This window comes from Porites lutea, chromosome 3, assembly GCF_958299795.1.
Source record: "Porites lutea chromosome 3, jaPorLute2.1, whole genome shotgun sequence".
NCBI lineage: Eukaryota > Metazoa > Cnidaria > Anthozoa > Scleractinia > Poritidae > Porites > Porites lutea.
In genome coordinates, this window is record NC_133203.1 from 33435442 (window position 1) to 33453380 (window position 17939).

General features: G+C 37.8%; 1 protein-coding gene across 1 annotated transcript in view; it reads right to left on the reverse strand.

The window, feature by feature from the left end:
- The window catches only part of LOC140930978 (rho GTPase-activating protein 21-B-like), a 36171-nt gene extending 19879 nt beyond the window's left edge, over positions 1-16292 (reverse strand). The window contains exons 1-12 of the mRNA XM_073380723.1: positions 15555-16292; positions 12401-12562; positions 11413-11539; positions 8501-8579; positions 7714-7768; positions 5237-6613; positions 4067-4210; positions 3431-3472; positions 2813-2866; positions 2613-2702; positions 1629-1754; positions 455-523 (exon numbers count right to left, since the gene is read on the reverse strand). Of these exons, the coding sequence (XP_073236824.1) occupies positions 455-523; positions 1629-1754; positions 2613-2702; positions 2813-2866; positions 3431-3472; positions 4067-4210; positions 5237-6613; positions 7714-7768; positions 8501-8579; positions 11413-11539; positions 12401-12562; positions 15555-15581 (2352 nt within the window). The 5' untranslated portion in view covers positions 15582-16292. The remainder of the gene's footprint in view (positions 1-454; positions 524-1628; positions 1755-2612; positions 2703-2812; positions 2867-3430; positions 3473-4066; positions 4211-5236; positions 6614-7713; positions 7769-8500; positions 8580-11412; positions 11540-12400; positions 12563-15554) is intronic.
- Positions 16293-17939: the final 1647 nt, after the last annotated feature.

Sequence of the window (17939 nt, forward strand, 5' to 3'; positions counted from 1 at the left end):
GAGGTGTGACGTCACGTTACCATGGTACCAAATTTCTGGATCACGACAATAGGGAGCGTAAGCAACGAAGATGGCGACGGCAACGAGAACGGCAAAAAAGCAATAGGTTTAAATTAGCAAGACAATAATTTTGCACGACTGCGACATAAAACTTTCACGAATCCGCTTTATGGAGTAGACGAATACAAGACAAAATTTTCTTTTTCTTCCTCTAAACTACTCCTTACGGATATAACCAGAGAAAATTTCGCCAACATTTGACTAATCAAATGAAATTGCATAAGATCGATGAATTTTGAAAGAGTGTGAATTCACTTTTCAAGTGACGTTTTTGGTTTGTTGTCATCCAGAGATTTTACTACCATGGCAACGTGACGTAACGACTTCTCCCTCTCTACTGCTACCTTTAGTTCTAATAAGCAAGTAAAATAAAATAACAGGAAAAAACTCTCACATCCTCATCAGGGTTGTTGTTGGCCTGTATTGCGGCAATCCAAGACATCATAGAGTCGTGATCCTCAGTCTGAAACAGGGCAAAAAAAAAAGATTATTAAAAAATATTATTACAAAGTTTCCTGCGCGCCTGTGCACACATTTTGTTGGAACACAGCAACGACAATTCTGTAGTTTCATTTTCAAACACTTGTTGATTGCAAATTGTAAATATATATGATTATCCACTCCCCTCCGTGTTATTCAGGGATAATAGCCCTCGTTCGGTATATTACAATTCTAACATAACTCCGAGGCTTTCTGGTCATTTTTCTATATTTGGTTTGGTTTTCTTTGTGCTAAAGTCTCTTCTGGGAATTGCGAGACAATGGAGTCGTGAAAAATTTGCCATTTTGACCCTAAAGCCTCGGAGTCATGTTAGAATTTTAATATATCGAACGTGAGCTATTTACATCACTGTTTGGGTAAACTTCTACTCAGATTGCTTTTGGTGCAAATTACAGAAGTAATGAGTTATGAATGAGCCCTAACATGAGTGACATGAGTGTGAATTTGAGGTACATGTAGACCACTACACTGCAAACTATGTCCCATACTCTTTACGGACAACAATGTGCGCACTTTTTTAGCAAGTAAGCAGTATATGGATGATGTGCTAAACGTTTAACAGCAAAAATGTCAACCACAGCTTTGAAGTAGTTTACTGTGCATTACACAGTCAAGCAGAGAGGAAAAAGGACCTACATCCATGCACTGATTTAGGCTAATTTTAGCCTGCGAGAAAGCTCTCCGGGGCACTCTGGCGGCGGCGCGGGAAAAGGAAGGAGAGGCAAAGAGCTTGCAACTACGTCTCTGGAATTTGAATATCTGCATCGAAAAAGTCGATGCGAAATGCTGATTGGCGGAGAAGACATTAGTTACGACGTCATTACCCTTGGCACGTGTTTTTCAACGTTTGTTTACATTCGCGTTCGTCTCCGCTTCTCGCTGATTGACGGAAATCTGACAGCTCAATCGACGGGAAGCAACAGGGGAATTGGAAAGGGAATTCAAATTCCGGAGACGTAGTTACAAGCTCCCCTTCATTTTCCCACCACGGCGCCAGAGCACCTCGGAGAGTAACACCAGTAAGTAGGAAAAAATGACATTGAAACGAAACAAAAAAGTTCATGTACCTGAAATAGGAACTCAGACCCATTGAAGGTGGTCAACCTAAAAACGTTCTTCCTTTTGGTATAGTCATGTGCAATGTCGACAATGCTGGACTTGATACTGATTGGCTGTTCATCAGAAATATCCTCCTAAAAGAAAAATTCATAATCTCTTAGGTCAAACGTGCTTCCTGATTGGACGAGAACATGTCAGGTGCCGTATGTAAAAAAAAATCTTATTTCAGTCCCTAGTGCAAAAAAACTACTAGTGAAAACTACGTCACTTGCGAACTTCACACATGCACATCATAAGCTTGAGAAAACAGCTGACATTCGGCGACGCCGCCACTTGTTTCCCCACAAAATGACGCCTGAGAAACGAGCGCAGAAATTCCATACTGGTGATGCGTCACTACCCAGATTTGGGAAGTGCTTGTGATTGGTTGAAAATTTGGTTCATTCAATCACAAGAACTTCCCAGATCTGGGTACTAATACGTCATCAGTATGGAATTTTGCGCACGTTTCTTAGACGTCATTTCGCGGGGAAATAGGTGGCAGCGTCGCCAAATTGCGGCCGTTTTCTGTTGGGTCGTGTACCTTGTAGCCACAGAAAGTGTGTGCCAGCCGTGCTTAGCAGTTTTTTTTTCTTTTTCGTAGGGAGTCTATTGCAAGTGGTTCGCTTGCTAGACCTAATGCCTCTACAAGTGATTGCCACATACACTTTCTCTAGCAGATGTGAGGCTTATCAATTGTAGAGTTAACTTGTTAACTCTAGTACTGAATCATTGATAACCACTTTCAATGCGCCTACACTTATACAGATAAGGACAAAGTAAAAATGGCCAAGGAAAGTATTGAATTCATTATTATTAACTTTAATGATGAACACAAGACAAAAAGCCGATCAAAATGAACTATAACAATTATAAAAGTATCAGTCCATAAGATGGAACGAGACTCGTGGGCATGTAAGAGGAGTCTGAGTTTAGTTCACTCTCAATCTAACCTGATGTGCAGAGCCTTTGTCTTTATGTAAATAAAGAATATGGCCTCGTAGAACAGCAAACACTGGCTTCCAAGATCGTGCACTTGAACGCTGAAGTGAAAAAGGAAAGGAGAAAAAGGTAACATTGTTTTTTTAAAATAAATGTCAAAGTTAATGGCATTTAAATAAAGCTAAAATATCAAATTATCACCATTACAAACCTTTCCTCCATCGACAACAGCAAGTTTCCTCCAAAGAAGACCTTCCTTATAAACCTGCAATTGAAAACATAAATGAATTCCTACTTGCCACTATATCTTAAAAATATGTAGTACTTAACTTCATAACATGTAGGGGTAGCAAGGGCGGCAAAGTGGTCAGAGCACCGTCCCCTCCCTCCCACCAATGTTGCCTGAGTTACAATGCCGGCGTCGATGCCACATAATTATGGGTTCAGAATAAGCTTTTGTCGGTTCTCTCCTTTGCTCCAAGAGGTTTTTTTCTCCGGGTACTTTGGTTTTCACTTCTCCTCAAAAACCAACTCTTCCAAATTCCAATTAAATCTGAAATGCACGGACACATTGAACGAGTTCATAAGAACTCCTAAGTGCTTCGTGGGTTAACAAATTATAATTTACAACTTACAGGTGGAAATAAAAGAAAGGAAAGCCTTGCGATGCCTGGTACATTTGTGTATGTTAGACATTTATGCTCTTCCTTAAACTATAAAGCACTCAACAGCACAATTCAAGCCATATGCATAAAATAACCGCGTTATGAGCTTACTGAAACACGACCAGTTCAAATTCATACGAAATTTCTGAAAATGCCGCCCTTACCTCTAACATTCCTGGAACTGCATCGCCCTGCTCTTTTGTTTCCTGTGATAATAACATAAAAAACTCAAATTATCATTGATATATTGATTCTTTGATTCATTTGTCACTTAATTAGAGCTGCATTGTAGGCAAATTAGTAACTCAATGTATATGTACAGAGCTTAAAGCAAAGCACCAAGCTTTTTGAGAAAAATCCACTTTTCAGCATAAAACAACCAAATCTGGCCATTTAAAGTAAAATTGGGTGAAAAAATCGGCAAAAGGCGATTTTTAGGTTTTTGGATTAATAGGTTTAAAATAAGGTGTACTTACATAACAATGTATATCTTTTATATACTGACAATGCATGTATTTTTCCAGAGAAGAGCTGAGGATTCTTTATTGAAATACATGTAGCTTTTATTCAGTTTGCGATTTACGAACTTTCCTACAAACAGAGTTCTTGTAATGTTTACACATAAGTATTTTCTTGAGTGTAAATTGATGTCAGAATGCGTGTGTGATAAACAATGCTGTGTACCCACAATTAATAAGAATCAATTACTTTTTCATTTATTTTTAATTATGATGCTGCAACACATTACAAATCTAATGTTTGCCACAATAAAAATATCATTGCTAAACATTACAATGTACCTCTTCTTCCTTAGTTTCTTCTAGAGTCATTTCATACTTGACTGATGCTGGAGATGAAGTTGCCATTACATAAGAAGTACGTCTGCCTGTTCGCTGAACTGTGCTTTCGCTTGTAACCTTGCCTTCAGTTGAACCTGGAAAAACCTGCCAGAAGAAAAACAATCATTGGTGAATAAGAAAAGAAAATTCACTCAGTAGTATACATATACATAAAGGTAGCAAACGGAATTCTTTTTAAAAAGACAAACATACAGCAATGTCAAAGTCATGTCAAAGGGGTTTAACTTGAATATCCAGATCACAGCTTTCCTGCCACGTGAAGCGTTACCCACTGAGCAATAGAGCTATACAATGTTCATGTATTTTTCTATGGCTTTCATTACATATCACTTTTTTAACTGGCGTAGAAATTTTATTGGCAACCGCATCTGGTGGGAGGGGGTGTGGGGGTGTGGGGGTTGTGGGGAAGAAGTAATTTACCTCAAAAAAGTTTAACAGTCTTTTCTGAAACAAAGTTTGAACCCCCCCCCCCCCCCCCAACCCCCAATAAAAAATTCCTGAATCCGCCCCAGTTATACATTGAATTAGAGTCCCCAGTTTCAAAGTTTAAATAATTCATACTTGGTTATGAGGCTGAGAGTAATAAAGCAAAAGAAAGTCCATTAAGAATTCATCTTTTTTTTTTTCATTCAGCACTGGAGCCAAATTAATGTCCAAAAAATGGATGGCCACCATGGAGCTCTGGGGATGAGGTTGCATTGTATTTGTACAACAATACAAAATGGCAGAATATTTCACACATTTCACGACAAAGAAAAAGCCAAACCACGCTGCCAAAAAACATAGCAAGAACAGCAAAAATACCACTTGACAGGTGACATCTGCTATTTGGAGAACATCTGCAGAACTAAATAGGCCTTTATATCATGAAATAGCTGCAAAAAGGCAAACTAACAAGTGAACGTACATGTAACATCCAAGCTTGTTTTTGTAGAGATTATTTTGAATTGGTGATAAAACAACTATTGAACTCGGCTTTCACATGATCTGAGGAGGGTATTACAAATGTATATGTTGACGTCCATAATTCTTCAGATCATACTCAACATTATCCAATAACTGCTTCATATCACTGTTGATTTATATTATATCATTCCAGGTACAATGTACCTCATCTTCCTGTTCATCAGGATGAATATCCATCCCTTCTTCTATTCCAACATCTTCACAGAGCTCCATCCCGGATGAAACATGCACCATAACTGGTGGCAACATTGTTGACAATGCCTCAAACACAGATGACTTTGTGGGCTTTTTGGTTTGTGGAGCAGTAGCCCAAATTTTCTGGTCGGATGGGGATGCATTGCCTCGTGAGGTTGCCATTAGGTAAGAAACACGCCTCGGTTTCGGACTGCCCTGTTTGTTAGGAGGAGAAGCATCCGATTCTGCTGCAGTAGAAACAGGTGATGGTGAAAACGTTACTTCCTCAAAGGATTGTTTGTTTGGGAACATTGACACCTGACTGGAAAAGCCAACAGGCTTTATGTGGTTGTCCCCTTGCCGAGGGACTTTTGCAGGATGAGGTGAATCTGATTCTTTGTAATTTTCTGCGTTAGATTCTGATCCTACCCACTGTCCATTAGAACTACTCTGTTGCTGTGAATACACATCACGACTCTCCGACAGGGTAGTTCCCATGGTTGATGATTTCAAACTCCCCTGACGATCCTTACTCATGCGGGAGGCTAACGTTCTTATTAGATATGAGGCAGTTTCCTCATGTGACAATCGAGTCTTCTGGAAGCCTGGATCAGTTGCTACTGGTTGACGAGATCCCACATCTGTGTTTGTATTCATATATGTTGTTGATGGGCTGTCTGATGCAACAGTTCTTGGCGATGAAAGCATAAATGGAGGAATGCTTACTGCACTACGATCAGCACTTAAGCTATAGGCATCAGTCACTTTCGCAGTTCTAACCTTGCCTACATCACTCAAGGTGCTACTAGTTCTGCTTCGCTCTTCAAAACCTTGGAGTTCCGCGACAGGAAGTGAATGAGAGCGAGTCTTTGTCCAGGAATCCTCCAAAACGGTGAGCGTGTTACCAACTTTAGATCCTTTCTCAAATCGAAGTGCAAGGGGTCTACCCATAGAATCAGTGGCAGCCATAAAATAAGATCCGTCCATGCGAGGTGTGTTCCCACTACTGCTCTCAAGAGCACTTGAACTTCTTGATTTTAAATTGCTATTGTAGTCCACATTTTCTGAGGTAATAACAAAACTTCTATTCTCCATTGCTGTTCTGTCCACAGAGCCTCTACGTAGTGTAACAGAAGGATTAGGTGTGTCACCGTTTGATGGTTTATCAGCCATATATAAATGAAATGACTTCGCAGGGCTTATAGTTACAGACGACATGACTCTTCCTGGGTTTTCCCCACTTGATCTTCTTCTATACGCTGGTTTGGGTTTAATTGGTGGAGGAGGTTGATTGAGCTCATGTGTACTCAAAGAAATCTTTGGAGGAACAGAGAGTCCTGGTGTCACCTGAACACACAAGAATAATGACAATGTGTATTTTAATAAAAGATGTCTGCTTAAGGTCTCAAGCCTATGCGCAGCCATGCCCAGTACATGTCTACACTCTTGAATGGCCCACAGTGTTTGGTTGAAAGTTCATGAAACGGCTAACAAATTTCTCTAAGCCAATTTCTACTTAAGTTAATTACAGCAAGGGGCTTAAAAGTGTGACCTCCTTTAATTAATTCACATTCTTTCAGGCAAGCATTAACCAATCAAAAGTTTAGGACAGTTTCCAGCTGGATTCTGATTGGACTAAATCTGCACGAAAGAATGTGAATAAATCAAAAGCGGTCACACTTTTGGGCTCCTTGCTGTAACGATTTGCAGCTGCGGTTGTTATTGTTTTGTTTTTGCTTCTTACTGTTTTTTTGGGTTGACAATTAAGAGGAAAAGGAGGAGGAAAGAAAATAGCACGGGTGTATATCTGACTATGATAACATAGCTTCAGTGAGTGTCTAAAGGTCCTATGCTAAGTGCGTCCTTGGTACCAAGACTTTAACCCTCCCCACCCAGGACAATGGGTGACTGTCTGCACCTCCCACTGAGCTCTGCAATTATCATGATAATCATTCTCAACAGAGGCCTGATTCAGCTGGCTAGGGCACATTAAGACCAAGGTACTCGCTAGTCAAAGCCTCCACTGAACACTGCTGCTTTCTGAAGGGGTTGTGTCATAAAACAGCCCCCTCCCTACCCCACTAGTTTTGACTCCAAGGCCTGATCCACCCACCCACTGTTAGGGCAGTCCCTGGGCTATCCAGCTGTACTGACCAAGACATCAAGCCCCCTACTTTTTTGGACACCGGGCTGGCCTCGAGCCGGTGCGCCTGGCGCCAGGCGAAAACTTAGTGGCCACGTTTTAACGAAATCAGACAGATATATTGTGTTTATTAAAGCACTTTCGAAAAAGCTATACATGTGTCGAAGCCTTACTACAGTACTGAGCACCCAGATCATCAATCCCTACAAATATCAGTTTTCTCATATGCTGTGCAGTAAAGCACAGAAAGCCACAACTAAATTTTAATATAAATTTTATACACACAATACAGAAATGTACATACCATTTGAAGAACACAGTCCTCTTTAGGTATGATGCCTAACTCCAACAATTCTTGGCTGCAAAAATTATTGAACAATAACATGTTAACGTCTTAGATACAGTCAAGTAGGCCTCTCAAAATCAAAAACAGCCCTTCCTGGAATGCCCAATTTTATTTTCAGCCCCCCACCCCCATCCCCACACATACACACACTTTTTATTTCACTCTGCCACCGCGGAGGCTTGTTCATACTTTTCTAACCTTTCTCAATACATCACAGTCAGTGCCTACGATCAGTTTTTTCAAGCCCTGCGAACTAAAAGATACAGTGGAACCCCACCCTACAACCACCCCGTTTATAAGACTGCACCCCCTTACTACGAACCATATTTTTCCCCCCCAAATGTAAAAATCACTTACAAGGGTGTAGTCATTTGATTATTGAAGACCCAATTAATGCGACCACCTCATTATCAATGGCCCAATGGTGATTGCATTCACAGAGTTCCACTGTATGTTGGGTGGTCTGCATATAGGGTAATTGCCTAATAACCTCAGAACACCTCAAATTGGGAGCCTGGCAGGAATGCTATATGTACTTAAGCCTTGAAGTCCCAATGGTGACCAACATCAATTTTCTCCTAATGATATCCATACATCATCAAGAAAAAAAGTTATGAGAATTAATAAAATTATCTCCAAGGGAAAATGTACAGAGATCAGTTTGGAGAATTTGTATGTGGATATTGGGGCTTAAAGGAGTAGGCAGACATGTGGCATTAAAAAAATGCAAATTTTAATGTCACACCTTGACAAAATCAGCTCGATCACTTGAGAATATGATTTTCCCATAACTGGGTGTCCATTCACAGATACGATTTGATCACCTGTGATAATACAAAACAAACATAGCAAAGGAGTTGAGTAAATCATGACTGCTGGCTAGGTCTCCTGTGCAAGCACAGTCATTTTACTTATGTCTTTCAGATTTTACGGGGAAGGAGGTAGGGGTGAACTCCCTATAATTATGTCACAGATACCCTATAGGGGGTAGAAAACTACATGTACAACGAAAGCTCTCCTGTTAAAGGGTACTTTTGTAAACAGACAGCTCTACATTTTAAATTCCGGTAAGCAGCCAGCCCCATTAACGGAGACACCTTTTTCACGTCCCAAGGGTGTCTCCTCACTAGAGCTTCCACTGTACATGAATGTCAGTTTGTGCCACTTAAGGTCCTACTGTACGTCTAGCCTGAATTCTATCTGATTACTTCGAGTCGTTTACTCCCTCAGTAACGTCTGAATCGACCGGCCGTTAACGCCGTCCGGTGACGTCACTTCTCCTTGACCTTTGCTTTAATTCATGCAAAAAGTAAAACACGATTTTCAAGTGGCAAACCGAGAAATATTGTTTGGAAATGGCTGCATGATACAGAACTGCTTTACTTTTTTCGATTGTAATCCATATTTAGCGTTCAAACTATAAACTGCAAAAAAAAAAAAAAAATTCTGAACCAGTTGTACTAAATTCTTATAATCAAACTCGGTCGCAATCATGCAATGAAATAAACGACTCGAAGCAACAGATGAATTTCAGGCTACTGTACGTCTACAATGCAAATGGCTGCCATTAGAGTTGTCACAGCACCTTTCAGGGATTGTTTGTGATATCAAGACAAAATTGCCATAAAATTCCTAAAATAAGCCCCTCCAAAAATAAGCCCCTCAAAAAGGACCTTTGAAAAATATAAGCCCCAGGGCTTATTTTCGGAACTTAACACTATCTTCCTTTTTTATTTAATTTTGGTCAAAATAAATTAAAGCCAAGTCAACAAAACAAGACTCTGATTTTAGCAGGGTTCTTTTTATTTTCTGTTGAGTTTCTCATCATTGGGTGGGGGTGGGGGGTATAATAAGCACACCATCAACCTCAAGTTTATCGGTTATTATTAATATCACAAGTAACTAGATTTATTACATATAACTATATATTACCTTTTACAGAACAAACATTAGAAAGTTCTCTCCCACTATTATTCCATGAGAATTTTTGGAACAATCTTCCCCTTCCCATTTGCCCTAGGGCTAGTAAAAAGCTATTCAAGAATTCCCTTTTCAGTCATTACTAATCCCAACATTAAATAAATGCTAGATTGACTAACTTGCTTCATCTACTCATACTTAATATATAAATTTCTTTCAGGCCTATTTATGTGTGTGTTTGGACCAGTTATAGTTTTTTGCTTATTGAATGTGATCTTTTTTGTTTTTCACTATTAACATTTTATTTTATTTTACAGTGAAACCTCTATTAAGCAGACACCTTCAGGACCTTCCCAAGTGTCTGCTTAATGGAGGGTGTCCGCCTAATAGAAGTTTGTAAAAATTGGGCAATGTTTGTTAAAAGATTAACACTCAATGGTTAATCTGTACTGTGATAAGTTCCACGAAATGCTGTACTTTGGGCAAGACTTTTAGGTAAACTTTGATCGTGGATGACAATCATACGGCCAGATAGGGGTCTAATCTACAGTTTATTGACATCTAAATGTATTGATTTATCTTTTTTAATCAACTACTGTATGTATTTCAAAGACGTAATCCAATACTACTATAAATTTGTCAATTTACTCTCGTGACCGCTTAATAGAGGTTAAAAGAGGTTAGAAATTTGCAAAATAGAATCTATTTTAGCGTCCGCATCTGCTTAATAGAGGTGTCTGCTGAATAGGGGTTTGTTATAAATGGAAAATAAGACGTTAATTTCTGGACCCACCTTAGTGTCCGCTTAATGGAGGGTGTCCACTTAATTGGGGGTCCGCTTAATAAAGGTTTTACTGTATTTTTTTATTCGTGTAGTTCATTTTTTATTTATTATTTTTTCTTTCTTAATTAGCAGTTCTTCATATTTTTCAATCTATTAGGGCAATTTATTAGTTTTACTATTTTTGCCCTTTTTCTCTAAGTTATTTCTTAATTAATTATTTGTTTCTATAAACTAATCTATTCATCTATATATGGAGAAATAAATGACTACTACTACTACCAGGCCATCTGATATTACACGATAGTGCAATTTCGCACAATTGACCTCAAATCGCATCTTATTGCACAATCTGAGAAGATTGCATAATTTGTAAAAAAATGAGAAATTCAAGTAAAGTCAACAATGAATTTTAACTTTAATTAAACACTTTTCCAATCTTTAATGTTTTTTAAGGTGATTTACCACTAACAATAGCCTTGTAAGACATCTAAAACCTTCAATCACAGTACCTGGGCAGCCATTTTGATTTCAAAGACAAACAGTGTGGTCAGCTGTGTAATGGTGTCATGTAATATTAAACGAATGTCCTTTTTCCTTTTCCGGGTCAACATTTACAATTTCGTTTTAAAATAGATATCTTATTATTCCTTTACATTCAAATTACCTGTTAAACAACATTAAAGTCGTTTTTCTCCTTTGAAATCTGGTAAAACAATGTAAATTAGCCCTGAAAAAATCGCATAATTTATCACATAATAGTCCTATCTCACTAGCACAATCTACCCTGAAAATATCACACAATTTCTGATTTTTTATCGCAACCTATCAGATGGCCTGTACTACAGTGTACTACTACTGTCACAAGTTATCAACATAAATATATGGTTGTTTCACCTTTCACCTTTTAACATTTACACTAAGCATTGGCATTTATCATGAAGTACAAAGCATACCTGTAGAGAGACCTGCTCTGTCTGCGGGCCCACTGGGTGCCACTTGACGGACAAATACAGTGTCCATTGGCTCTGTCTTCTGCCGATCAGCATTTTCAACATGGTGGTCAAGCCCATTAACCCCAGACTAGAGGGAAAAAAATGTGTGATGAGTGAACAATCAATCAGAAAGCAAAGTTAAAGAGTTAGACACATGGACAGAACAGAATATTGTACAACTAAAAGTACACATTATTCAGGATTTGCATTGAAGCTTAAACAACTCCAAATAAAGCCTATTTTTGGCAAGGAAAATAAACTGTGCATCCCATTATACCAAATGTTCCAGATAATCACATCATAAACATACAGTAGTGGAACACTGCTGGGTTTAATTTGCAGGTGTTGCATTAGGGCTGGAATGTGATTTATAGGATGTTTAGACACCATAATCCCCAAATCACTACTGGGAATTCTACCAGGGGCAAAATTAATTAGAAACCTGAGGACCAACCTCAAGATCAAGAGCTGCTTCTATCTAACCAGTCAGTCCAGGTGGACCAAACCCTTAAAGTGAATCCTGATCTTCTGATAACCTTTCTTTCAAGTTGGAAGGAGAATTTAATAGTTTATCAAACTTCACGTTACAAAACTCTTGCTGAATAGCAAGATTCCCACACTTTAGAGTCAAAGTATAAGGCTTGTTTCAGTTTAGCCTGAATGCAGACATCTTCTGTTTCTTTTCTTGGATGTAGAAAAGGAGTGATTGTGTACTGTCAGTGCTAATCACATTCCGGTTTCTCAAGATCTTGGGAAGGACTGTGATTGGCTGCCTCACAGTGAGCATTCTGATTATATTGGTTGTTAACGACTGACTTCAAAATGTGAGCTTTGAAATTTTCAGAAAAAGGCGTTGACCAGACATTAATATTGTCAAACTCCTTGGAAACATTAGAGGTGAAAGGGTTAAGGTGTCTGAGGTAATTCTAACAACAATGCTTGCCCTAACCTCGCTTGATTTTTTTATCAGCTCAGGAGGGTAAACCACAAAATGCCGTAGAGTGAATCCAAAGCCATTACTCTGACGCTGCAAACTGATCAACTTGGATGGTGCTAGAAACACTTGGTTGCTTCCAAAATCTTTGTTTTGTGTCCAGCCTAGTTCACTTTCCTAAAAAGGCACAGTAAAACTTTATATTACTCTGTGGTTAGTCAAGAAAATGAAACATAAATGTACAGATTATCACTTGTAATTGAACATAGTTGCACAGGCCATATTTTTTAAGGCCACAAGACACAATTCAAGCCTGCAAATAACTTTCCTTTTAGGAGGGACGTATACACATCCATGTATGAATACATATGCATGCACCATAATGTTTGAGTACATGTAAAAATGTACAATCAAGTTCAAAAAGAAAATAACATGTACAATGAAGCACCAGGTTATAACTACTTTTTATAACTACTGACATTAATACTCTTTCCAAAGTTGCTTACAATGTATCATGGTCTCTATATCTTTGCAAATAAAAGCAAAAAATGCACATACTTTAAACAAAAGCAAGAATATAAAAAGTTCTATATGTACCATAATTGTATGTAAAGGAACAGTCCGGTGTTGTTATCTGAAGCTGTAAGTGCTACATGTCACTGATCTGATTTTAGATTCACAAATTTGTCTCAGCTGAGGCAGCATATTGAAGTCAAATGGGAACAAGATTGTTATATCAGTGAAGATATATTCTGTTAACTGACTGAAGAACTTTAGCCCTTAACACATTCATGTCTCAACAGTTCTTTACTGCCTGTCTGGAATCACATCTCTTGGACCACTTGTGACACCATCACCTTTGGGTCATACATGTACATGACTTTCACACCTACAATAGCCTGTGCATGTATATTTCAGACCACACCCAAGAGGGTGCCATGGCCATGGAAACAGGCTTGAAAAAACATTGAATTTCACCAGAAAATTCAAAAGAATAAAATCCTTTTTCCACTACTTATTTGTTCTTCGGGTTTTGCTGTAGTTTAACATCACAGACAAAAGCTAGCATACACTGCAGCATTCACTTTGCAAAAAAATGTTTTGCCCAGGCAGTTTTGGTTATCTTTGGTCAGGTGATGACCAGAAAAACAGCTCGACTTACATGTAAAGCTTCAAACAGTTTTTTTTTTTTTGGCAAAATACAGACTATTTCATTGACAACTACACTCTACATATCATAATAAACAAGGGCCTGAAAAAAATATTGAATTCTAGCTTGTCCTTTGGGCACGCAGCTCTCCCTTTTTGCTTGCTAGGGGTTACTTCTTCCTTGTCTTAGTTAATGGGTTGGTTGGTGGATGACTTTTCTCAACCCTTGCCCTTTAACCCTTTAAGTCCCAATAGTGACCAGCAGCAATTTTCTCCTAACGATATCCATACATTGTCATGAGATGAGGTTATGAGAATTAATAAAATGATCACCTAAGAGAAAATACTTTGATCTTTTATCAAATTCTCTTAACTAATTCTTAAAGGAAATGTATAGAGATCAATTTGGAGAATTTGTATGTAGATATTGGGGCTTAAAGGGTTAAGCAAGTAAGCTTAAAAAGTTACTTGCCCAGCAAGAAAAGCTACTTGTCACGGACTACTGGACGGGACATTTTGTGAGAACTGAAGTTATTCAAGACTAAGTACAAAGTCTGAAGAGAATGAACAACTCAAGGAAGGTAAAAAAATGTGACTCTATTATTTATATTCTGTTGCCTGAAGTTACTTGGTTATCAGATACACCCCACAATAATAACAAATTTAAAGCCCACAAGCACAATTTTGTAAAAAGAAATGGCGAACCTTGAATCCAGAAAAAATATGGGATTATTTCACAACATGTATTTTAAAGAATATCTGATCTTGTTGCCAGGTTTTGGAAAAGATCTGAAGGACTACTGAAGAAACTAAAAGAAAAATTACCAAAAGAATATGATTGAAGGGAAAAGAAATATTTACAAAGTAAGAGGCACCCATTAAGCCCATTATCACATATGAAAAAATAAGCCTAATACAGCTTATCATTTAATACCAAGGTCATACATCAAACTGTTATTTAATTCTTTATGGCTACGGTTAAAAAATTATCAGAGTGAAACAAAGACAGAAGAATAGTAAATAAGGCTACAAGTCATTCTATCTAGTAAAATTTGACAAAAAGTTGCCCCTGTTAAAATAATAAAGCGTTTTCCACATGAGTACTCTTGCAAATTCATCTCCAATTTCCACATCATTAGCCTGGTCGAGACAATAGCGTTTGTTTGGCCTTTGGAAAGGACGATGTGATTTTACAGTACTTTTGCGACCTAAAATAGACTTTTCAAGTTTAAATAACGATGAAAACACCAATAAGCACGACATAACATCTCTTCAAAGCTAAGCTACTCAATGCTAAAGAAAAAAACGTTAACAAAAGACGACCTCTCATGAAATATTCGCAACTCTAACAGTATTGAATCTTAATACGACAGAATCACAACACAAGCGTAAATAAAGTTGTTAGAAGTTATTGTGATATGAAATTTTAAACAATCAAACATGTTGCAAAGGCAAACGTGCGAACAGAACACACAGACTGGGTTCGGGTAAATCAGGTCGACGCCAGACATAGGATTTCCATCTGCCGTGAAAGCCAAAGAATGCTCTAAGAATTATTACTTACACTCGACAGATAGACAGAAAGAGGATTAGAAAAAATACGCTTCTCTTAATATATAAAAGTAACCACAGTCCTATAAATGCCATTAAAACTTACGCACATTCACTTCGCGTGAGTAAACTACATCTACAACGTTGTAGCTACAATGAGCCAGTTTACAAAATGTGGCAGTCGGTGACATGAAACATAGTTAATGCAAACATAAACATACCTTTTCATACAATTTACGGCTTGTCTAAAACAACATAAAATCGTCTTGCCACTCAAAAAGGCTCTACTCGCTGTATGGCACTAGCAAAATGCTCTTGGAATTCGACGCAAGCGAAATGCAGAAACGCGAAGGAATTTAGCTCCCGCTGTAACATTACGGTGTTTAAGAATACTGATTGTCTCGAATAGGATCAACAAAACCAACACCACAACAGCTAGATTTAAAACACAAGTATCAAAACAACTTACCTCCACGTTTGCTCTAATGGAAGCCATATGTTTTTGAGCTTACGTTTTTAACCCATGACTTTGAGCCAGCGAAGGAAGAAGTAGCGAGTATGAAACAATCAAACCATACACGAAATCCCCAACAGCGGTCGATATAAGCTGATGCAGCTGATAATTACAAATTACTCGTTTATTGCAATGTAACGAATAACTCGTTTAGCACAATTTCCACCAACAAATAATCGTATCGTTGATCTTGTCTCACAAACGAAATCACAGATTTACGAAGACGGAGAAGAAATTGGGCAGGACTCAAAGACACGGAGTCTAAAATATTAAGCTCATATCGACTAGCCCTCACTGACCGCGATAAATACAATGTAAGCTGAAGCTACAAAGCTGGTACAAAATTCCAATTAAATGAAATTGGAAAACAAAAAACTTGTAGCCTTCTTTATAAATGATCCAGTGGGCGTCAACAAAGAACCATGCAGCAAACACATCCGGCAAATTTTGTCGGGTTTTAGGTGCCACTGTGAAGATTGCCTTGAGTTAAAACACCAGTAAACCTTTTCAAAACAACATTCCAGCGATGGAAAACTCCATGATTTCGCGTAAACTGCACCACTGCAGATCCTCTAGACAAACAACGGGTCTATGGCAGAAGATTTAGGCCCTCGGTCTTCAAAAACTTTACAATTTGGCAGCAATTTGTCGAATAGAATGTCCACTTTGGACAGTTAATCTCTTGCTCTCGCTTTGCTGCAAAGCGCCGAATAAACCTGTCACGTGACCCAAACATTCCGATCCTTCCTTCTGATTGACTTGAAAACGAGGCTAAAAGAATAAAATATGGTGTCCGTGTCAAATTTCATCAGATTTTGATTACTCCTTTCATTCTTTTTAATCCACTCATTACCTTTTCCGGTTTTTTGGCATTACCCTTCAGCTTTCCTTGTACGTAAAACCCTTGAGGTGGAACTATCAAGATTGCACGTTCTGTGTTTCTTTATGTCATGAATATGGGAAATCATTGATAGGGATATGTCATTAGAAAATGATCGAACCCGAAAAATTTGTAAAGTAAAGAGTCCGCCGGAAATGACTTCAGATAAGATAAACTGAAGTAACTCAGGAATGATCTTTTTAGTATGAGATATAATAAATGCAACCAAATTACTTGGAGTTATTCAGAGGGAAATTTATCGCATCTAGAATATTTGCTGTATACAATCGTCTTTGTCTAAAAGATAATTTCCAGTTTAATTTTCAATTTATAAACGGATAAGCCCAGCCATGTGCCTAAGTTGAAGAGGACAGATTAAATTCGGATTTATTTACGTCATTCTCGAGGGTGTGTTAGTGAGAAAGCCACGCCCGGGAACTATAAATAAACGACTTCTATAAAGCTGTTATCATTGAAAACAGTCCGAATTCTTACTTAGATCAGATGAAATCAAGGACTCTGAAAATAGGCTCTAACTGAAACAAAATACACAAGTATCTAGAGCCGATTTTAACCTGCCATTAAAAGATAATGAATATGTATTTTTATTTGGGGGTTCTTGTTTAACGATTTTGTGTCTTAAGCATATTTTTTAAACGAATTACTTTCTTTAGCGCTGATTCAAAAGTTATGTCAACTCCCTCGCTTAAAACGGGAGCCTCTCAATCAATACGGCACCAATCTCCGGTTCTCCCGCTCACCAAATCTCCCGGATAAAATCGATTTAAACTTTTCTTTGCTTTAGTTTAAAATTTAGCTCATTTCCCCCAAAAAAGTCACAGAACGGTCTCTAAAGCATTCTTGCACGAATTTCATCATTGATCATCGACAAAGATTATATACTTCCTCATTTTTGTTTTTAAAAAAAATCATAAAAGCTAATTTTGATGAAAATAACTTGTAATAATAATAATAATAATAATAATAATAATAACAATGATAATAATAATAATAATAATTTCTTTATTCATCCTGATAGAAAACCGATCAGCTAAGCACAGAGGACAAACTGGTATTCTGAACCGGTGATCAGCAATAACAACAGTAAAAAAAAACATATAAAAGAGTTATGAATGCTAAAGATCTGTAAAATCAAACGTGGCCTATTACAAAAATAAAAGATATATAGATATATAAATACAACAGTTAAAAAAGACCAAAAGAGGACAACGTTTGGATGATAAAAAGGGATAAAAAATAAAATTTACTTAAAGGTTTCGGTCACAAGACCTTCATCAGTCTTGTGACCGAAACTGAAACGTTTTAGTAAATTTTATTTTTTATCTCTATTTATCCAAACGTTAACGTTTGCCACTTTTGGTCTTTTTTAACTTTTTGTACACCATAATCGGACCGTGAATCTTTCTTGATCCGTTTGGATAGACATCTCGTTGGCCAAG